The sequence below is a fragment of the Tupaia chinensis genome, unplaced genomic scaffold (assembly GCF_000334495.1).
Source record: "Tupaia chinensis unplaced genomic scaffold, TupChi_1.0 Scaffold000314_1, whole genome shotgun sequence".
Lineage (NCBI taxonomy): Eukaryota > Metazoa > Chordata > Mammalia > Scandentia > Tupaiidae > Tupaia > Tupaia belangeri.
The window spans coordinates 2,915,832-2,939,088 of record NW_006159807.1 but is presented as its reverse complement, the minus strand read 5'-3'; the positions used below and the strand labels follow the sequence as shown (position 1 = coordinate 2,939,088).

General features: G+C 40.5%; 2 protein-coding genes across 3 annotated transcripts in view; one reads left to right on the top strand and one right to left on the bottom strand.

Annotated features, from left to right (window-relative positions):
- The window catches only part of CIRSR (corepressor of RBPJ and splicing regulator), a 51,796-nt gene extending 35,780 nt beyond the window's left edge, over positions 1-16,016 (bottom strand). Inside the window, exons 1-7 of the mRNA XM_006151122.3 lie at positions 15,855-16,016; positions 10,824-10,918; positions 6,490-6,563; positions 5,657-5,667; positions 5,505-5,569; positions 4,091-4,139; positions 2,846-2,963 (exon numbers count right to left, since the gene is read on the bottom strand). Of these exons, the coding sequence (XP_006151184.1) occupies positions 2,846-2,963; positions 4,091-4,139; positions 5,505-5,569; positions 5,657-5,667; positions 6,490-6,563; positions 10,824-10,918; positions 15,855-15,926 (484 nt within the window). The 5' untranslated portion in view covers positions 15,927-16,016. The remainder of the gene's footprint in view (positions 1-2,845; positions 2,964-4,090; positions 4,140-5,504; positions 5,570-5,656; positions 5,668-6,489; positions 6,564-10,823; positions 10,919-15,854) is intronic.
- Position 16,017: 1 nt separating this feature from the next.
- Positions 16,018-23,257, top strand: part of SCRN3 (secernin 3) — a 36,067-nt gene continuing 28,827 nt past the window's right edge. Inside the window, exons 1-3 of one of the 2 annotated variants that reach the window (XM_027772908.1) lie at positions 16,018-16,117; positions 19,415-19,581; positions 22,989-23,170. In XM_027772908.1, the coding sequence (XP_027628709.1) occupies positions 19,423-19,581; positions 22,989-23,170 (341 nt within the window). In that variant the 5' untranslated portion in view covers positions 16,018-16,117; positions 19,415-19,422. The remainder of the gene's footprint in view (positions 16,118-19,414; positions 19,582-22,988; positions 23,171-23,257) is intronic. The other variant, XM_006151123.3, reaches the window with a different exon arrangement.

The window sequence follows — 23,257 nt, the reverse complement described above, 5'->3', positions numbered from 1 at the left end:
CACTGGATATATTGAACTTTAAAATTTTTACCAAATGTGATGGACTATATCATTTTAGGTTTCTCTTCTTTGATTATTATTATTATTTTTTTTGGAGAGATTTTCACTGTAGGGCGTGTGCGCTCGCCAGACAGACAGAGAGAGACATAGAGACAGAAAGCGAAAAATCACCCCCCAGGGGGGATGGTCACGCCGCAATCCCTTCTCCTCCATTCTCCTCTCGGGATCTTGGGCACGCACGCACACGCGCCCGGCGTGAGTTTTAAGCCACCGGGTCCGGGACACGAACCGCGGTCGACTACGTGGGAATCCAGCGACATAGCCATTACGCTAACTGCTGGTTCCCTCTTCTTTGATTATTAATGCTGTATGTTTAACGGTCACTGGGCTGCCTCCTTTTGTAAATTCACGTCCTATGCACCTTTGTATTTGTATGTTTGCCTTTTCCATACTGATTTGAAAGAACATTTTATTTATTTAGAGATTTTTTGCTACAGGGCATGTGCACTCAGAAAGAGAGAGAGAGACAAGGAGACAGAGAGTGAGAAATCATCCCCCCAGGGGGGGGTTGACCCTCATTTACCCCAGTGCTCAACCTATTTAGACTGAGAAAAAAATAAAATCACTAACACAGACTTTTCAAACTTGGCTACACATATGGTAAAATGTGATAGGAGCCCAAAACTTGCACATTTTTCTTTCTTTCTTTTTGTTGGATTTTTCCAACAGGGAAAAAAAAAAAATAGGTTAACTAAATAGCACAAGCTCTTGTGTTAGGTAGTAGACTTTTTTCTTTTTGGAGAGGTTTTTGCTATAGGGCGTGTGCACTCGCCAGAAAGACAGAGAGAGAGACAGAAAGTGAGAAATCACCCCCCAGGTGGATGGCCACACCACAATCCCTTCTCCTCCATTCTCCTCTTGGGATCTTGGGCTCACATGCATATGCACCCCGGTGATTTTAAGTCACCAGGTCCGGGACTTGAACTGCAGTCGACTACATGGGAGTTCAGCGACGTAGCCATTATACCATCTGCTGGTCCCTTGTTAGGAGACTTTCTAATACAGATGCTACAGAAATCAGCTCTATTAATTACTAAAAGAAATTGCTAAGTCTGGATCCTTCTCTCAGAATCAGGATCAGAGAAAGACAAGATTAAGGAACAAAGACAGCTACTACATTTTCCTGTCCCAAGGCAACCTACAAGATGGGAGTGCAGGAAAAGAACAGAACAATGCAGCCCCTTCCAGTAAACAGAGTATATTTTTCAGGTATAACTGTAGATTCTGTCACTAATAAAATAAGTGGTCAGAATTATGTGAGCCATAGGGTTCTTGGTATATGATCTATCCACTCTATTTTCTTTGGGGCTTTATTTGCTTTGGGGCCTTTCCCCCTTGTTCTACCAGGTGGGTAGGAGCAGGGTAGGAGTAAGCATTAGGTATGTGGGTTTTTAAGAGTACCTGTACTATGGCGTCAGTGAAATGTACTTTTGTCAGCAAGTGCCAGACCAAAGTCTGTATCAATGTTGCCTTACTGGGTAACTAGCTTTCCTTCTACTTAAAAAGGTGATTACTTGTGCCAGATGATGGCACCATGGTTATGCAACTGGACCCCTGGGTTTGTATCCTAGGGCCTTCCTTTACACACTCGGCATGTCTGCATGTCCATGATCCCGGCTGACTGAGGCTGGGGGTGGATTACAGCATGAAGATCCTGATTGGGGGTGGTGGTTGGGGGGGGGGGCTTTCTCTTCTTCATGGAATAAATAAATATATAAATAAACTTAGAACAAATTATAGAGCAATAGGATTTTTTTTTTTCTTTTTTAGTATTTGTTATGGGTGTGTGTGCTAGCTATAGAAAGAGATGGAGAGAGAGAAAGTAAGAAATCACCCCCTGGGGGTATGGCCATACTGCAATCCCTTCTCCTCCATTCTCCTGTTGGGATTTTGGGCACACACGCACACACACCCACTGCATGATTTTCAAGCCTCAAGACACAAGAGCTGGCCGTGAGAGAGTCCAATGTCTGAACCACACACTACCTGCTGGCCCTAGACCAGTTTTTTTAGGTAGACAGTAATGTGCACGAAGGTAATTAACTTTCAAGTTAAAGCTAATTTTAACATATTTAAGATCTTTTCTTTTCTTTCTTTTTTTTTTTGGAGAGATTTTCACTGTAGGGCGCGTGCGCGCTCGCCAGACAGACAGAGAGAGACATAGAGACAGAAAGCGAGAAATCACCCCCCAGGGGGGATGGTCACACCGCAATCCCTTCTCCTCCATTCTCCTCTCGGGATCTTGGGCACGCACGCACACGCGCCCGGCGTGAGTTTTAAGCCACCGGGTCCGGGATGTGAACCGCGGTCGACTACGTGGGAGTCCAGCGACATAGCCATTATGCTAACTGCTGGTTCCCTTTTCTTTCTTTTTTTAAACTTAGCTTTGTTTTTATCTCTGAACTAAAGAGATAGATGATTGTTCATGCTTTCAGTTCAGCCTATTTTTATAGTTCATGAAGATTATGACTCTGAAAAATAATCGTATCTTTCTTCTAATTTTCAGCTACTAATACAATAAAATATGCTTACTGTATCTTACTTTTAAAATCATATTCATAGAGCCTTTGGCTGGAAAAATTAAATTCTATTATCCAAGATCAACACATATGATCAGAGTTGTCCACTGATCATCACATTTTGAGAATGTACCTATGTCCTAAAAAGAATAAAACTTAAAATAAACAAAGCAATACCCAGAGATATTAAAGGAAAATGTTATGTGTCTTTCCTTGTTTATCCTTTGATAAATTCTAAAACCATTTCATCGTATCTAAGTGCCTACCTGAGCCATCAGTGGGAACTGAACTTGCATTGATTCCAGAAAGACCAAACAAAGGACATTCTCGATCTGTGTTGACATGACCCCACTTGTGACATTTAATGCACCTTACATTTCGAACCTGAAAAATAGCGAACATTATTTTTTAGTTACTAAAGTACTGAGAATCTAATCTCCTCTGTTCAACCCTCTACATTTTGGCTGAGTTTAGGTTAAATTACTTAGATTTTAAAAAGATCTCCAAGGAAAGTAATTCCATAAACTATGTTTGGTACTGTTGTTAGCCATGTGGGAATCCTTAATCCCCACACCACCTGCTGGCCCCTCTTTTCGCTTCTTGTTGGTGGCAATACAACAGTGCTATCCAAAAAGAATGGTAAAATACCAAAAAATAATGTGATGGTTTAATCTCAAATTGTCTAATTTTATTAAGTTAACCTTTAAAGTTTTAAATTTCAAAACCAGAGGTTGGGGGAACCAGCAGTTAGCGTAATGGCTATGTCGCTGGACTCCCACGTATTCGACTGCGGTTCACGTCCCAGACCCGGTGGCTTAAAACTCACGCTGGGTGCGTGTGCGTGCGTGCCCAAAATCCCGAGAGGAGAATGGAGGAGAAGGGATTGTGGCATGGCCATCCCCTCTGGGGGGTGATTTCTCGCTTTCTGTCTCTATGTCTCTGTCTGGCAAGCGCGTGCGCCCTATAGCGAAAACCTCTCCAAAAAAAAACCCAAACAAACCAGAAGTTGGCAAATTTTCTTGTAAATCTACATAGTAAGTGTTCTATACTTTTCAGGCCAAATGCTGTTACAACAGCATTTCCACTCAACTCTGCTTTCATAGTGGAAAGTAGCCATAGATGCATATAACTGTACCAGCAAGGCAGTATTTCAATAAAACTTTCTTTACAACAAGGATCCGGTCCCTGTTGTTCTGGTTCAAATGTACAGTTTAAAATCTTTTGTTTCTTTAAAAAAAAAAAAAAATGTTGCCTCGGGGTACACACACTCGCTGGAGAGAAACAGAAAGTGAGAAAGTGAGAAGTACCGGGAATGGTCACCCTGCCGTCTCTCCTCCATTTCTCTTTCCTTTCAGGATTCTGGGAATGAATACACACGTGCCTGATAAGTTTTTCAAGATGCCAGTTTTGGGGCTTGAACTGTGGGGCCAGCCATGTGGGATCCAGCTGCTTTACCCACCACGCTGGCTTGATTAAAAGTATGCTTAGAGAGTTAAATATGTTTCACTTGCCTGAATACCAAAGGGCTGATCTCTGATGTTCATGTCATCTTTGGCGTATCTATTAAACAGAAAAAATGTACACAGTATTAAGAATAACTTAATAAATTAGACAGGAGTTTAATCTGAAAAACAGTTTCATAGTTCTAAGAACATTACAAAATATATTACTTCAATAAGTATATAGAACTATAAAATCTACTTAGTATTTCCAAATACTACTTAGATAAAATACCTAGTCTGATAATTTGTGATTTTAAAAAAAATGAGTAAGTATGTAAAACAAAAGAAGCAGATAAAATGTATCATTCATTAAAAATGTCCTTTTTTGGGCCAGCAAGTGGCAAGGTGTTTAAGGTGCTGGACTCCCACATAGCCCACTACAGTTCAATTCCCAGACCTGGAGTCTTGGTTTCTCACTTTCCCTCCCTTTCTCTGTCTGTCTCTGGTAAACGCATGTGCCCTATAGCAAATCACAAAAATAAATACATAAATAATAAATAAAATTTAAATAAAAAGTAAAAATGCCTCTTCTTTTTTTCTCTTTTTTTCTTTTCTTTCATTTATTTATTTATTTTTTTGTGGCTATAGGGTGTTTGTGCTCACCAAAGAGAGACAGAGCAAGAGGGAAAGTGAGAAATCACCCTGTAAGAGGGATAGGCACGCTGCAATTCCTTTTCCTCCATTCTCTTCCGCATTCTTCTCCTGGGATTTTGGGTATGCTTGTACACATGCACACCTGCCAGTGTCATTTTCAAGTCACTGGGTCTGGGACTTGAACCATGGTTGGCCATGTGGGAGGCCAGTGACTTAACCACCACATCACCTGCTGGGCCCTATAAATGCTTGTTTATATTATTTGTCTTCTCTACTGAATGAAGTAGCAATCTAAGATGAGAAATCAAATAAATTTAATGATACGTAATTTATCTTTTTTTAAATATATATATTTTTGCTATAGGGCACGTGTGTTTACAGGAGAGAGACGGTGAGGGAGTAGGGGGTGAGAAATTACCCCTACTGTGGGGGGATGGCCACACTGCAATCCCATTTCCTCCATTACCCCCTTAGGATATTAGGCAAGCAAGCACACGTGGTCAGCACAATCTTCAAGCCATTGGGTCCGGGATATGAACTGTGATTGGCCATGAGAGAGTCCAGTGTCTTAACCAACATGCCACCTGCTGGAACCAATATATATTCATAATTTATCTTAAAAACAAACCAGTCCTGGGGCTGGCAGGTGGTGTAGTGGTAAGGGCACTAGACTCCCACATGACTGACTTCAGTTTGAGTCCTGGACCTGGCAGCTTGCTTTCTCACTTTCCCTTTCTCTCTCTTTCTCTCTGTTCAAGTTAAAAGATAATAATAATAATAATAATAATAAATAAAATAAATGAAAAAAAAAAAGCAAACTTGTCCTTACTTTTCTCGTGGGGCTCCTTTCTGCCATTCAAATTTGTATTCAGTCTCTCCTTCTGTTTCTTCTTTCTAAAAATGTTCATTGAAAATTCTTTTAATGTTTCCATGAAAATCATAAGTTACAAATAAATTAAAACACAGGAAATAGTCCTTTACCTCTTTGTTTTCTTGATTGCATATCAAAAATATGAAGAGAAAAAAGATAAGTTAAAAACAAATATGAAAGTTAAAACTTCAATATAAAAACTACTCTCTATTACACTACAATATGACAACAGTTAATTAAAATTTGAAAGATTTTACTGATTTGACCTTTTTTTCTTCTTTCACAAGATAAAAATTTAGATCACTAAAGTATAAAACACAATATTGAAGAAATAGTACTTAATAAGCATGCTAGCTCCTAATTTTTAAACTTGTATATTTTTCATCTACAGTGAATATTATGTTTTCTATGTACAAGTGTGTTTGGTAAGAAGGACTAAAAATATATACACAAATTATGAAAGAATAAATGCATCTTTGCTGATGCTGAAATTTTTCCTCTCCCCCCAAATCATAAAATATTAGATTAGAAAATTTTTATAGTATTTAATATATTGTATTTTTAGCTTCATATAATAATAATAATTTTATTTATTTATTTTAGTTTTTTCTATAGGGCATACATGCTCACCAGAGAGACAGAGAGAGAGAGAAAGAAAGAGAGAACCTTCCCCCTCAGAGCACAATGGCTACACAGCAATTTCCTCTCCACCATTTTCCTCTTGGGATTTTGGGCACGCATGCACATGCACCCAACGTGATTTTCAAGATGCTAGGTCCGAGACTCAGACCACACACATGGGATCCAGTGCCTTAACCTCCACACCACCTGCTCAACCAAATAATGGCACTTTTAAAAGGCAAAGAGCAACTTTAAAAAAACTTATCTTAAAAAGACAAAAAAAAAAAAAAAAAAAAAAAAGGAGAGAGAGAGAGACAAGTACCTTTTTTAGCCCCTGGTGGGGCCTCATACATGAAATTAAGGCCATTTTTTACACGTTCATCTCCCATAAGCAATCTAAATGAAACAAGACATAAAGTTAACAATTTTTTATAAGAGAAAAAGATATGGCAAATTTTTCCCACAACAAAATCCTAAAAGAATTAAGGTAAACTATTTTTGTTAGAGATGAAGTTCCAAAACTTAACTCCACTGACTCGATGACATTTGCAGTATGTGAATGGAGATCAAACGCTGCTGTCTCTCTAGTAATGGGTTGTTAAGCTGAGCTTTCCTTCCTGACTGAGAAAGCCTTACTGTCCACCAGAATAGGGGCAAGATGACATGGTCACTCTTACAGCCTTCTTTTTTTTAAATAATTATTTTATTGATCTTTTTGTTTTTAATTTGAGCAGAGAGAGACAAAGAAAGTGAGAAAACGAGCCACCGGGTCTGGGACTCGAACCGCAGTCAGCCAGGCGGGAGTCCAGTTCCTTTAACCACCATGCCACCTGCCAACCCCACAGGATTTTCCTTAAACTTTGAAATGCTGTGGAAATAGTGACAGCTTTGACTTCCTATATGCGATAACAAAGTCTGAATTAAGCTAAAGACTTCCAACACTTTTTCTTAATTGTGAGAGATCAAAGTTGTTTTTTTTTTTTTTTTTTTTAAATGAGTCTCTCTGGGATTTTTTTTTTTTTTTTAATCAAACCCATTTAAGTCTTGTAAATGTCAATGAGAAAATCAAATTACTTACTGAGGCCAATGAAGAAAGAATAGTTTAAAGAAATTCTATAACAGGCCAATTAATACGATGGAATCAGTGTTTGCTGCACTTGAAAAACATAATTTTTTTAAAGAAGTTTATTTATTTGTTTTTTCCGTGAGAGAAAGAGAGTAGGGGGGGCACCTACTCCCTCCAGGGATTTCACCTAGCCAGCACAAACACAGGCCTGCACAAGGGTGTGCCTGGCGTGTACAGGGAGACCGCAGGATGTGAACCTGGGAACATTTCATGTCGGTTCATCACCAACGAGTGCTGTGCTACAACTGTGCTACTGCAGGTGGCCCCCAAAAATATATTCTTTTCAAGTTTGTTTATTTCTTCCATGAATGAGACAAGAGAAGGACAGCGAGCAAGAATACAGAGTACTGATACCACAACCCATACCGCAGCTTCGGCGAGGCCTAAACCATGGGTACATACGAAACTGGATGTATTCAGGGTGGTCTCTGGACATGAACCTGGAACTTCCCATGTGAGTCAGCTTCACAAAGCATCATGTTTTACTGCAGCACCACTGTCTGGCCCCCCAAATCATATTTTTTATAATTCCGATTTAATGCTGGAAGTTTCCTGCTTGGGTTATGTTTATAACAGGCATACGCTAGGCACATACAAATTTTTTTTTAGGTCTTTGCCATAGGGCACGTGCACTCACCGGAGAGAGACAGAAAGAGAGAAGGTGAGAAATCAACCTCCAGGGGATGGCCATACCACAATCTCTTCTCCTCCACTCTCTTGGGATTTTGGGCATGCACACACACATGCCCAGCATGATTTTCAAGTTGCTGAGCCTGGGCTCAAACTGTGGTGAGCCATGTGGGAATCCAGTGCCCCAACCTCCATGCCACCTGCTGGCCCCTATGTTAGACTTTTTTTTTTTTGGAGAGATTTTCGTTATAGGGTGCGTGTGCTCACCAGACAGACAGAGACAGAGAGACAGAAAGCAAGAACTCACCCCCCCAGGGGGGATGGTCAAGCTGCAATCCCTTCTCCTCCATTCTCCTCCTGGAATCTTGGGCATGCACACACAGGCGTCCGGTGTGAGTTTTAAGCTATCAGGTCTGGGACGCAAACCGCGGTTGACTACGTGGGAGTCCAGTGACATAGCCATTACGCTAACTGCTGGTTCCCTCTATGTTAGACTTTTTAGAAAAAAAAATCTGCACCAAATTGAATGGTTCAGTTAAAGTTTAATTCATAAAATCCAAGTAAAGTGCAATTACAAAGAAGATGGCTAAAGAACAAATACAATTTTCTCTTATAATTGGAAGAGGCAATCACAAAGGATATACTACATGATTATATAATAACTCCCCTTGTTTCCAATGGATTCTATTCAAGAACTGTAAAGAAAACAACAAACAGCCAGTAGGCGGCATGGTGACAAAGCACCAGTTAGCCAACTCTGTGGTTTGAGACCTGAGCCCGGTGGCTTAAAACAAACACGGGGTATGTGTGCATGCATGCCCAGAATCCTGAGAGGAGAATGAAGGGGACGGAAATGTAGCATGGCCATTCTCCTTGCGAAGTGATTTCTCACTCCCCCTTACCCTGTTTCTCTCCAGTGGTTGCATGTGGCCTATGGCAAAAAAAAAAAAAAAAGATGATGGTACTGTCTTAATGCTCTTCTTAAGTGATGCTGGATCCATAGGGAAGATCATAGGCTTGGTTCCCACATGACCGGTACACACCAGCCTGTGTGCCCACAACGCTGGTGAATCAGTGTTAGATCAAATTTAGGGTGCTTCTCTCTTCCTCTGTCTCTCTCTCTCTTTCATGAAAGAAGAACATTTAAAAATAGGAAACGAAAGGATGTAGGAATCTACATCTACACAATTGAATACTGTCCCGCAATGAAATACCGATACATTCCACTACAGATGAACTTAAAGAAATTAAGCCAAGTGAAAGAAGTCAGCCATAGAAGACCATAAAATGTATAATTTTATTTATATGATATATCCAGAATAGGCAAATCCACACAGACAGAAAGTAAGTTAGTGGTTGCTTAGAGCTGGAACTAGAACACGATGCTCTGTGAGGCTGACCCACGTGGGAAGATACTGGGTTGGTGCCTGAAGACTCACTAAACACGCCAGGCACATGCGCTGATCATCCGGCTGGCTAAAGCTGGGGATGGATGAGCTATAAAAGGTCATGTTGGGGGTGTCTGCCTCTCTGTTTCTCTCATTTATGGAAGGAAAACAGCAATAAACTTTTAAAAAGTTTAGCCAGCTAAAATAAAATAAATTAATTGAACTTAATTAAATGGAATCTGTTTCTTTAATTTTGCTCTTGATATATACGTGTGTGTACATTTTTTTTAAAAAGAAGTTTTCGCCTTAGGGCACATGTGCTCACTGGAGAGAGAGACAGTGAGAGGGAAAGTAAGAAATCACCCCCTGGGGGGGATGGCCACATCACAATCCCTTCTCCATTCTCCTGAGATTTGGGGCATGTATGTACAACACATCTGGTGTGAGTTTCAAGCTACTGGGTCTGAGACTTGAACTGTGGTCAGCCATGTGAGAGTCCAGCGATGTAACTGTTATGCCATCTGCTGGCCCCAATATTATATGTTACATCTTAAGGAGCAGCAATAATGTAGGGACCTGTAAGTGGTGTGGTTGTTAAAGTGCTGAACTCCTTCAGGTCTGACCACTGTTTGAGTCCCAGACCCAGCAGCTTATAAATCATGCTGTGTGTGCATGCCCAAAATTCTAAGAGGAGAATGGAGGAGGAGGGACTGTGGCATGGCCATCCTCCAAGGGAGCGATTTCTCACTTTCCCTCTGTCCGTCTCTCTCCAGCAAATGCACGTGCCCTATGGCAAAAACCTCAAAACAACAACAACAACAACAACAACAAACAGTAATAGTTTAGTATTACTCACTTAATTGCTTAAATTCCATATTATGATAAAAAATACTGAGGAGAAAAATGTATTGTTCTGTTCCAGAATTTCAAAAAGGAGCAAATGTTCTTTAGTTCAGAGTATGATATATGTAACTGAAAAGCTAATATCCACTTGACTCATTAACCAAGGGAAAGCAGCTTGTGTTAGATTTGCAAATATAAACATAAATGACAGTGGCTAAAGGACAGTACCTTGCTGGAATAAACCAAGGAGGAATTCTAGGCACAATCCTGCTATTACAAGAACAACATCATTCAGATCAAATTGGGACACTTCTCTTCACTCCTTCAAGTATATATGCATCTTTTTTTTTTTGAGAGTATGTTAAAGAAAAACCTTTGTAAGAGAGCGCACGGTCTAAGCATAGGTGCTTACTGTTCCTTAAGCTTTGTCTACTTTAGAACTGGCTTACAGTATGTAAGTCACATGTATCATTAAGTAAATTATAGGTAAAGTTAGAAAAAGGAGCCTTCTAGAGGAATGAGAGTGAAGAAGACACTTCACAGGGAGAGAATAGAATCCTGTCATTGGAACACTCATTTTTAGAACATTAACTTAATCTAAGATTCAGTAAGGAATTATTCTTGTGCAATGGGTTATGCTAAAAACACTGGCACAGCAGAATTTCTTACCTGTTATCATATGATTCTTGCTCTTTAAGATACTGTTGCATTAATTCTTCTTGTTTCTTCTTATCATATGATATTTTCTGTTCCGCCATCCATACCTACATTAGAAAAGTAAAATAAATATAAATCGAGTAGTTGGATTTAAATTAGTGTGCTTTTCTTTGATAACAAATATAAAATACTATTGTTTATAGTTTACAACATGATCTAATTTAGTCACATTATCAGAAAATGACACTAAAAAAACCTGATTTGTATTTTGTTATAAATCCTTAAATCTAACCATCCAAAATACATTTCAGACAAAAATGTCAAACTCAAGAACCATTCTGGGGATCAGCAGTTGGCATAATGGCTATGTCGCTGGACTCCCTTGTAGTCGACCGTGGCTCAAGTCCCAGACCTGGTGGCTTAAACTCACGCTGGGCACCTGTGCGTGCGTGACTAAGATCTTGAAAGGAGAATAGAGAAGGGAATTGCACCGTGGTCATCTTCCCTGGGGGGTGACTTCTCACTTTCTGACTCTCTATCTCTCTCTGTCTTTCTGGCGAGCGCACGCGCCCTGTAGCAAAAACCTCCCCCCCCACCAAAAAAAAGAACTACTCTGTGCATGTGTGATACAGTAAACTTTTGTACTTACTGTCTATGTAATTTCAGAGAACAGAACAACTCTCCCTCTATAACCACCTAGGTGTCTAGTCTACTGAGTCATCAGAAAAGTCATGACTCATTTCTATGTAGGAAAATTTTATATAGAAAAAATTTTTACATAGAAAAATGTGTTATGACTTTTCTGATGACCCAAAAAGTAACTTCAAAACAGGACACAACTAGTAGGGTTAAACAATGACCATGGATGTTACTGCGTGTCACCTCATCCTAAGACAGGAGAAATGGAGAAGAGGTGGAGAAAAAAGAGCAAAATGAAAAGTAGTTGTAGAAAAAGCTGAGGCAAAAGAAACAAAGACAGCAGAGAAATGTATCAGACGCTCTGTAGTTGCTCAAGGTCACGAATGCCACATGCTAAATGTGTCCCTATGTGAAACTAAAATCATAACAGCAGTGAAGGTAAAAGGCCCACACAACTTATGTATGGATATTTAATCGTGTTACTTCCAGGCTTAAAAGGCATCAATATCTCCCGGCCACCTTTAGAAGAGAGGACAAAGTGACAACCATTCAACATAAATAGCAAATCAAACCTTTCTTTACAAGCATGCTATTTTAAGAATGTAAACCTAGGGGACCAGCAGGTGGCATGGTGGTTAAGGCACTGGACACTCCCACACGGTTGACCAGGGTTCTAGTCCTGAATCTGGTGGCTTGCTTTCTCACTTCCTCTCTCTCTTACTCTCACCCTTTGTCTCTCTCTGGTCAAATTAAAAAATAAATGAGTGAAGGGACCAGCAGTTAGCGTAATGGCTATGTTGCTGGACTCCCACGTACCTGACCGTGGTTCACGTCCCGGACCCGGTGGCTTAAAACTCACGCCAGGCGTGTGTAAGTGCGTGCCCAAAATCCCAAGAGGAGAATGGAGGAGAAGGGATTGCAGTGTGGCCATCCCCCTTGGGGGGTGATTTCTCGCCTTCTGTCTCTCTGTCTCTCTCTGTCTGTCTGGCGAGCGCATGCACCCTATACCAAAACTTCTCTCAAAAAAAAAAGAGTGAATAAATAAAATAAAATAATTAAAAAAAGAATGTAAACCTAAGGACAAACACTTACACTAAGATAATTATAAACTGTAGGTGGGAGGGAAAGTACAGGGAGGGTGTGGGACCAGACTGCCATTATTTAACTTTAGAGGCAAAACAGGAGTAGTTATTAACTTTTTAGTAGCATTGAGGTAGGCAGGTCCTTCAGAGACAGCGTTTAAGATGTGGACTAGGAGATCAAAGCAAAAATAGAAATAAAAGGGAATCCATTGGGAACAGAACATACCAGAAATTTCTTTTAAAATTTTATTTATTTCTTCCATCATTGAGAGAGACAGAGACAGCACTCCCAACAGAATCTGTTTTATTTTTGTTTTTCTTTTTTATATATATACTTTTTTTTAGAGGTTTTTGCTCTAGGGCACGTGTGCTCACCAGAGAGACAGAGAGACAGAAAGTGAGAAATCACCCTCCCATCCCCGGGGGGGGGGGATGGCCATGCCACAATCCCTTTTCCTCCATTCTCCTCTCGGGATCTTGGGCACGCACGTACATGCGTGTGTGCATCAGAGAAAGAGAGTGAGAGAGCATGTGCATTCCCAGAGTCTGGTCATGCCACAGTAAATTTTCCTCCAGTTCTCTGTCCCTTCATGGTTCCAGGCAAGTGCAAGTCCGGCGTGTTTTTTCAAGACCACTGGGCTAGGACTTGAACTCTGGTTGGCGATGTGGGATTGAGGTTCTTCTGCACAACAATTAATCACTGTGCTGAGACCTGCCCTGCACCCAGACTTTTCTTTTGAAATAAGTTCTGAAACTAAATTCCACTGAAATATTATGGTTGTATGTCTTACTGCCTATCCCAAGTATAGGACTGTTTGGAATTTTCACTGAAGTCTAAGTTGCAAACAATGCTATAGAGAGTTGCAAAGCATCACTGTCTGGTAGAATAACACATTACTTCTAAAAGAATAGCTACCATTTATCTAAAGCTTTAGATTTTACAAAGTTATTCCACCAGTTACAGTTGCTTAAAAGCTCAATATCCTGGGACCAGCAGTTAGCGTTAATGTCGCTGGACTCCCACGTAGTCGACAGTGGTTTGAGTCCTGGACCCGGTGGCTTAAGAAATCTCATACCGAGCGCATGTGCGTGCATGCCCAAGATCCTAAGAGGAGAAAGGAGAAGGGATTGCGGCATGGTCAACCCCCCGGGGGGGGGGGTGATTTCTTGCTTCTGTCTCTCTCTCTCTGGGGAGTGCACGCACCCTATAGCAAAAACCTCTCCAAAAAAAACCTCTCCAAAAAAAAAAAAAAGCTCAATATCCCTTACTGAATCTTAAGTTAATTTTTTGTAAATTAATGTCCTAATGATAGGATTCTATTCTTTCCCTGTGAAGTGTCTTCTTTAATCTTGTACTTGCGAGTGGCTACTTTTTTTCCAAAACTACCTATAATTTACATAAAGATTCATGTGATTCCATGGATTAGAATACGAAATAATATATACTACTCCCTTCAACATGTTCAGAATCTGTTAACAAAATCATAGTGACTTTTCTGTACACTTAAACTACTTTATGATTAAAAAAAGAGACACAAATTGAATAAGCTAATAATAATAAAGTTTGACATTTGGACAACAGCAATATGCATGATATTGAAAGAAAAACACAACAAGACAGTGAATAACTTTGGGAGTTAAAGAGTAAGGCTTGTATTATATTGATAGAATGCTTTTTAGCAAGTTTTAGTTTTTAAAAGTTATATATTTTTAAATTAAGTAACTAGGGCTGGCCAGTGATATGATGGTGAAGGCAGTTGGATCCTACACAGTCAAATGTGCTGTTCGAATCCTGGACCTAGCAGCTTGAAAAACACGTTAGATGAGTGTGCAGTGCAGCAGTGTGCCCAAAATACCGAGAAGAGAATGGGGAAGAAATTGAGGCTTGATTGTCCCCCCCTGGGTAATATTTTCTCACTCCCACTCTGTCTGGCAAGTGCCCTATAGCAAAAAAAATAAAATAAAATAAAATAAATTGAGTAACTGTATTCATAGGTGGCCAGTGTTATCCATTTCTTATATATCCCAACAAATATTCCAGTGCACACAGATGCAGTGGAACATATTGGGTTGTAGGAAAAGTCAGGATGTATTCTGCATAGAAAAACAGAAAAATACATCGCTTTTCTAATAACCCAATATATAATGCATGCATACACATTCTTTTGACATGTATGGTTAACATATCACATGTGTATGTATATAGATAGAAACGTCATACATACAACTCACTCTAACGGGTCTTAAAAACAACTAAGCCTGGCTCTAAACACAGTAGTGAAGTGCTGTGTGGAGAGAGCTGGAGCTCACATGGCCAGCTGTGGTTGGAACTCCCACCTCAGTGACTTGAAAAACACGATGGTTGTGTGGAATGCTCAGGATCCTGACCGGAGGGAGGAACGAGAGGGGGAACTGGGTATGACCAGAACCTTATGGTGGGGGATCGCTTTCTTTCTCTCTTCTTCTCTTTCTCTCTGTCTCTCTCTTGGACCCTCGGACATTAAAAAAAAAAAAAAAAAGCAGCGACTAAAATCTCAGTTCATCTGCAAAAGTTTTGTGTTGGGGACAATTATTGTCATTGAGCATTCTCTCTGTGTCTGGAACAATGCTAGATGCCTTCTTTTTTGTTTCAAATCCTTTAACTACACCATCTCATTTAATCCCAGCACAATTTTGTAAGTCAAGGCAACTGATATTTATCACTCTTCATGTATAGACTGAAAATCAGAGACTTTAAGTATTTCATGCTAGATCTCAGAGATCAAAGTGATTGTTTTTAGAGAAGTCCAGGCTTTTCTTGCCTCACCATTCTGCTTTTCACTGCTACAGTATACGGCACGACCTTTAGTACTGTGCCTAGTTCTAGACCTGTAATTAATTACTGTACTGGAAACGCTAAACTTCAACAAGGTCGTCGGGCAGAACTACTATTAATACACTGTCGAGTGGGATGAAGAGTGGAATCGGGTGAATTGATCTTTCAAGATCTAGCGCAAATAAATAGGAAATCTTTGTACAGGGGAGCAGAGCTACAAAGGCGTGATCTCTGGGATCCGAACGGACAAAACCGAACAGCCGAGGGGAGTATGGAGGACTCTAATCAGTCTCCATCCACAATCTGTGGATCTACACTCCCGCATGTAGAATAAGCATTGAGGACCCTCCGCGTCTGCGAGCTGCCCAGCAGGGAAGGGGCGAGAGCAGCAGAGCGTTAGGCCCAGGGAAGAGGCGTCTGCCCTGAGCTCCCCCCACGCTCCCCTCCAGCAGCCTCTGGGAACCCAGTCTCCGCGGGCCAGATCCCCCTCCCGGTCCCTTGGCTTACTTTTTTGATATTGGATTTAGAAGCCGGATGAAAGTCCTTTTTGCACATGAAGTTGGCGAAAGACTTCCCCATCTTGCAGCCGGAGCTGGAGAAGGCAGTTGCAAATGTCAGCAACGTAAACAAACTCCGCCGCCTAACCGGAACTGCGCCTCCAGGGCAGCGGGAACTTCCGAGGTCAGAGGTGACAGCTTCCGGCCGCGGGGGCCTCCGCTCTGCTCCCGGTTCCGTCCTCCGGTCCTGGGTGTAGCTCACCTGAAAGCCAGGTGAGGGCCGGGTCCGCGGGCGGGCTGAGCGTCGCGGAGCGGGGAGAGAGGACTCGGTGCGCGGTCAGCTGCAGGGGCCCCCTGCCGCTCTTCTGCATGAAGTGCTGCAAGTGCGAGCCCATCACTTTCTGTGAACTCTGCTCGAGTTGCAAAACCTTTTCGGCACAAATGTCATGTGTGTTACGGAAATAGTAACTCTCGCCCTGACTGTAGTCGGTTTGTAGAAAGCTTGTGAAGCGCTTTGCCGAGAGTGGTTGGTGAATTAAAGCGCGTAAGATAGACTGTCAGCTGCACAAGAGCAGGAGTCCTGTCTGTTTTGTTACCAGCTTTTCCCAGCTGTACGTGGCTGGCGCAGAAAGATGTTCGTAAACGTGAATGATGAGCACGCATTAGGAGTTAATAAAGGCTCTCAGAGCTCCCGCTCCTAAATGGATTAGGTGCAGGTGGGAAGTCTTATCTTCCCTTACCACGCGGTTGACAGCTCGGCGTAGCTGGTTGCTCTTGGGACTCTAGGGTTTTGGGTGGACTTGGCTGCTGCTGCAGTAGCGGATCTGCCAAGCAGTCCTTCAGCCCTAGCGATCTTAAGAATATGGCTTCTGTGAGGAGTAACGTCTTCTGCCAGTTAATAACTTTCATTTGAGTGTCTACTCTGTTCCATGCACTATGCAAAACGCTTTACGTGTTGACTTATTAAGTTCTCATAACAGTCCCTTCAGTATGTATATTTGATTTTACCAGAGAGGCAGTAGGCACAGAGAAAGTAAAAAGTCTGTCAAAGTTATGTAATTGTGACACGTACTTTGAAACACAAATAAGAGATCCTGGACATAATAGCTAAAACACAAACAGAAAAGACAAACTCGACCCCTCTCTTCCCAACATAGACAAAAACTCTTAGGAGTTTCAGGTTGAAGTTGTTTGTTTCTTTAATCATTTTTCCCCTCTTAATAAAACATTTATTACATTTAAATTTTGTTTTTAAATTGCTAGTACCTGTCTGTGTAAAGCTGTTCTAAGGTTTGGGCATTATTAAATCAAAGAAAGAAGGAAGCTAAAACAACATGTCCATTCTGAAAGAAAAATATAAAGTATAGGACACTTAGGTGTTCTACTAAAATTGAAGACTTACAATTTTCCAACCTAGGACCAGCAGATGGTGTAATGGTTATGTCACTGGACTCCCAGATAGTTGACCACAGTTCAAGTCCTGGACCTGGTGCCTTAAAACTCATGCCGAGCACATGTGCGTGAGTGCCTAAAATCCTAAGAGGAGAATGAAGCAAAAGGGATTTCAGCATGGCCATCACCCCCTGTGGGTTTTCTTGCTTTCTCTCAGTCTTTTTTGTGTTTGCACCCTATAGCAAAAATCTCTCTGAGAAAAAAAAAATATTTTCCAAATTACGAGGCCAGTAGGTGGAGTGGTGGTTAAGGCGCTGGACTCCCACATGGACAACTGTGGTTTGAGTCCTGGACATGATGGCTTGCATTCTCATTTTCCCTCTCTCCATCTCTCCCTGGTGAGCACACATGCCCCATAGCAAATTAGAAAAAATAATTAATAAAATTAAATAGATAATTCTTTAAAAAAAGATTTTTTAACTTACAAATGAAGAGAAAATAGAGATACTAAAGTCTGCAATCAGGATTGGTAAGTTTTATCTAAGGGGCCTTCCAAAAGTTCATGGGAAATGCATATTATGGAAAAATGATACATAGGGGAACAGCAGTTAGCATAATGGCTATGTCCCTGGACTCCCATGTAGTTGACCGTGGTTTGAGTCCCGGATCTGGTAGCTTAAACTCAATATGGGTGTGTGTGCACGCATGCCCAAGATCCTGAAAGGAGAATGGAGGAGAAGGGATTGCGGTGTGGCCATCCCCACTGGGGAGTGATTTCTCGCTTTCTGTCTCTCTGTCAAGTGCACACGCCCTATTGCAAAAACCTCTAAAAAAAAAAAAAAGAAAAATGATACCTAGATTAAAAATTTTTTGCACTAAAATAAACTTTCATTTTATTTTTCATGAACTTGTTGAAGTACCCTTGTATGTGAACTTCCTCTGTAAACATCAACAGTTTGGGATTAGATTATCTTTTTGTGTGTCTGAATCAGTGAATCTGTTTCAAAATTTCAGTTTTATGGGGACCAGCAGTTAGTGTAATGGCTATGTCGCTGGATTCCCATGTAGTGGACCGCAGTTTATGTCCCAGACCCGGTAGCTTAAAACTCATGCCGGGCGCGTGTGTGTGCATGCCCAAGATCCTGAGAGGAGAATGGAGGAGAAGGGATGGTGGCGTGGCCATCCCCCCGGGGGGTGATTTTTCCCTTTCTGTCTCTCTGTTTCTCTCTGTCTGTCTGGCGAGCGCATGCACCCTATAGCAAAAACCTCTCCAAAAAAAATTTTTTTTTCAGTTTTATCAGTATTATAATCTGTGTTTTGTTTCCCTATCTCAAAGAAGAACGTTCTTCCTTCCTTTGAGGAAATACTAGTTAGTTACTAACATAACATTTTTTCCTCATAAATTTCAGCAATGAGAATACAAAGATTAACAAGACATACTTCCACCCCTCAAGGAGCTCACTGTCTAGTAAGGAAAAACTCATATAGGTGCACAAATATATTAGAAGATAGCCTTTACCACCCTAGAGCTAACTATGAAGATTCTCAAGGATGGGACTAGTGAATGAAAACTCAGAGAAGACTTCAGGAAAAGAAGGCCTAAGAACATAAATTTGACCTATAGACTTGAAGAAGATAGGTCACATTGTCATTGTCTTATTTATTCTTATAGTATGAGATTGATTCTCAAATCATGTGTGTGTGTGTGTATATATATACACACACACACACACATATATATATATACATCATATATAATATATATACATTATACACACACACACGAGTGTGCACTCACCAGAGAGACAGAAACCTAGAGACAGAAAGCAAGAAATCACTCCCTGGGAGGGATGGTCATGCTGCAATCCCTTCTCCATTCTTGTCTCGGGATTTGGGGCATGCATGCACACATGCCTGGTATGAGTTCTAAGCCTCTGAGTCCAGGACCCAAACCACAGTTGGCCATGTGGGAGTCCCGTACCTTAACCACTATGCCACCTGCTGGCCCCCCCAAGTCATATTCCTTTATACTATAGTATATAAAATTTAAAACTTTAATGAACATCCTTTATTAGATATGGCAATAATGTTCCCCTTGGTCCTTGAATAAAACCCTGTTTTTACATACTTAAAAAATGTTTTCTCTTTTAATTTTGAAATTTGTATATGATTTTTTAGTAACAAAAATGGAACTTTGTTCCTGTGACACTTTCGTGGCTTTACCTCCAGCAACGGTTGGTAACAGAATTATTTTCGGAAAAAACTCAGATAGACTCTGCGATGAAGTACAAGAGGTAGTTTATTTTCCTGCTGCTGTTCACGATAACCTGGGAGAACGTCTTAAGGTAGGTGCTTTTTAAAAAATATCAAAATAGGTACTTCTTTCTCCTTTATTGGGAGAGAGATTTTTGCTATAGGGAGCATGTGCTCGCTAAAGAGACAGAGACAGCAAGAAATCACCCCCCCACCCCGGGGTGATGGCCAGTCACAATACCTACTCCTCCATTCTCTTCTTGGGTCCTGGGCACACATGCACACGCACCCAGTGTGAAGTTTAAGCCGCCATGTCTGGGACTCGAACTGCAGTGGACTACGTGGGAGTCCAGTGAGGTAACCATTACGCCATCTGCTGGTCTCCAAATAGGTATTTCTGTCATCAGCTAGAAACTTAGCAGAGACTCTAGAAGTTACAATTAAGTAAGTTTGAAAAATAATGAGTCAGGTAAATCTATGATCTATTTCAGTGATTTGGAGGGCACTGAAGACAATAATAAATAATTAATTCTTTGATCAACTATTTGAATGCTTTCTGTATGTAAGAACGTTAAATAGGGCAAGGGATTTAAAATCAGCTGTCGAGGCCAGCAGGTGGTATGGTGGTTAGGGCACTGGACTCCCACATGGCTGACTGTGGTTTTAGTCCTGGACCAGGGGCTTGTTTTCTCACATTCTCTTTCTCTCTTTCTCTCTTGATGTCTCTGACAAGTGCACATACCTTATAGCAAATAAAAATAAAGAAATAAAATTAAATAAATAATTTCTTACAAATAATTAAATCAGCTGTCAAGACTTGATCTTTGTCTTCCAGAACCTTAGATTTTAGTATAGGAATAGGATATCTATGCTATTGTCCCCATTATAAAATAAGATGGCTTAAATGCTAAATTTAAGTAAAAACAGCATGCTGTGGCAGCAGAAGAACATTTTATTCAACTACGGACCAATGCAGGTTTCACTAGGAGTTGGGGTTTCAGGTGGAGTTTAATGGACAACAGGATTCTGATTAGTATGTTATAGGAAAATTCTTCCAGCCTCTGGAATAACAATTTTATGACACTTGTCAAATAAAGTTTATTAGGTCCTGCAGTAACATCATTAAAATGCATTTTTTATAGTAATTTGGTAATAATACACATCAATTAAAGAATCTCTTAAAATTTATTTAAAAATTCTATTTAACACAGAAGTGAACATGAGAGCTTTGAGCCAGCAGGTGGCATGGTGATTAAGGTGCTGGATCTCACATGGTGACTTTGTGATTGGAGTCCTGGACCTGGTAGCTTGAAAAACACGTTGAATGTGTGTACATGCATGCACACACTCTGTCTCTCTCCAGCGAGTGCATGTGCCCTATAGCAAAAAACAAAATAGAACAAAAGTGAGAGCTTCAAATTATGCATTTACTGCTAATTTATATACTTTTTGGATTGTATCTCTTGTGTTGATATTGTAATTTTAAAGTATATTAAATATTAGATGTTTTCTGTATAGTGTTATTTTCTTACTGAGACTGTTCAGTTGAGATGCCATTTCCACTTTACCTCTTTGTATTTATTTCAAAATATTTATATTTTAAATGCTATAGCCACTCTGGAAAAAAAAAAAAAAAAAGACTGACTTTTTTTTCTTCACCCCTCCCATCTTTAAATGTCTTTTAAAGTGTACTTATTTATTTAATGAGCAGGTGTGAGAGACAGAGAAAGTGAGACAAGCACTCCCAACAGGCCTTGATGCTCTGATCAGCTTCAACCCAGCTTCAGCCAGCCTTGGGTTAGGAGCATGTACATGCCAGGGGGACTCAGGGAGGTCTCCAGGTGTGAATTTGGAACCTTCCACGTAGGTCCGTCTCACACAGCAGTATTTTAGCTGTGTTACCATCTAGCCCTTCTCTTCATATTCAAATCTAATTTCCTATAGACTAGTGCATCTCTTTATTTTCATTGCTCTGCACACAATCAAAGGATGACTTCCACAGGACATGGGCTCCTATAGTAATACTTTGTATCACTAATACCACCAATAAAGAAACAGTGGATATTCAAATCAAGAACTGCTGTTAAATTAAGCTATTTTGGCCTAAAATAGCCACTGTACTCCCATGCTTAAATTCCTATAAATAAACCAAAATCTTATATGTTAGGCTATTTTTCTGAGCTAGTTGCTAAGTTTCAGTCGCAACAACTAAGCTTTAGTCCATCACAAGCATCCTGCCTTTTAAACTGTGTTAGTACAGACAAACATCAAAATATAACCCATGATTCTCTACCTCACTCCCTCACTTATGTTTTTTGTACAACACTTTTCTGTTCCACTGAATTGTATGCCTAGTTGACCACGAAGCTAGCCAAAACTGTCCAAAAGTCCAGAGACAACTGCCTGATTTAAATCATGTTAAAATTTGCTTTATTAAAACTCTTATTAAATTGGCTAGTTAATTTTTCTTTTAACACTTCCTTAAATTTCAACTCACATATGCCTTCCTCTAGAAAACGTTTCAAGGATTCCTGACGAAACCATCTCTCTCCTGAGCTTCTGAAATTCTTCATTTTCACTTCTCTTCATGACCCTTATACTTTATATTTTCTTGTATCTTACATAATGTTTAAGTTGTAGTTGCTTTTTTTCTTTCTCTCTCTCTCTCTCTTTTTAAAGAGTTTTGCATAGGGTACATGTACTCGCCAGAGAGAGACCGTGAGAGAGAAAATGAGAAATCACCCCCTTAGAGGAGATGACCACACTGCGATCCCTTCTCCATTCTCCTCTCAGGATCTTGGGCACACACACACATGTGCCTCGTGTGATTTTCAAGGCACTGAGTTCCGGACCCAAACCAGTCAGCCCTGTAGGAGTTCATCACCTCAGCCACCACACCACCAGCTGGCCCCAGAAAGTTGTAGTTTCTTGAAAGCAAGACATATATCTGTTTTGTCTTAGTAACTAACACATCTTTTCCAGAGTGCTTTGTAAGAGGAGGTGCTTAGTAAGTGTTTAAGTGAATAAGTATGTTAGGGTCAATTTTGAATATATTTTCAGGCAAATGCCTTTATTATTGAAAGTTACAATTTATATTTCCTTTCTTTAAAAAAAAATGTTGCCAGAGGGCACATGTACGGATCAGAGAGGGAGAAAGAGTGAAAGAGTGAGAGAGAGACAGAGAGAGAAAGATACTCTCCACACACGCGCACACATGCACACACAACGGGGACAGTCACACAGCAGTCCCTTCTCCTTCCTTTGCGGGATTTTGGGTATACCATACACATGCACCTCGTGTATCTCCCAAGCTGCTGACCCAAGATCTGATCTGCCTTGTCAGTCATGAGGGATCCAGCTGCCTTAGCCATCTTGCCACTGGCTGACCCTTATTTTGTTGTTCATAACAATCATGTCTTCTGTTTTTCTTGAAATTCTGAATTTTGATAAATGTCTGTTTTTGTGGTTTTTGCTATGACTTTTTTTTTTCTTTTTTCAGTGTACTTACATAGAAATTGATCAAGTTCCTGAAACACATGCTGTTGTCCTTAGTCGCCCAGCATGGTTATGGGGGGCAGAAATGGGAGCCAATGAGCATGGAGTTTGCATTGGGAATGAAGCTGTGTGGGGAAGAGTAGAAGTTTGTAATGAAGAAGCATTACTGGGCATGGACCTTGTCAGGTTGTCTTTCTGTTATACTTCTGTAGTTAAAATTGAAATTTTTGGTATAAACTTTTACCTGTTTTTACCTTTTATATATATATATAT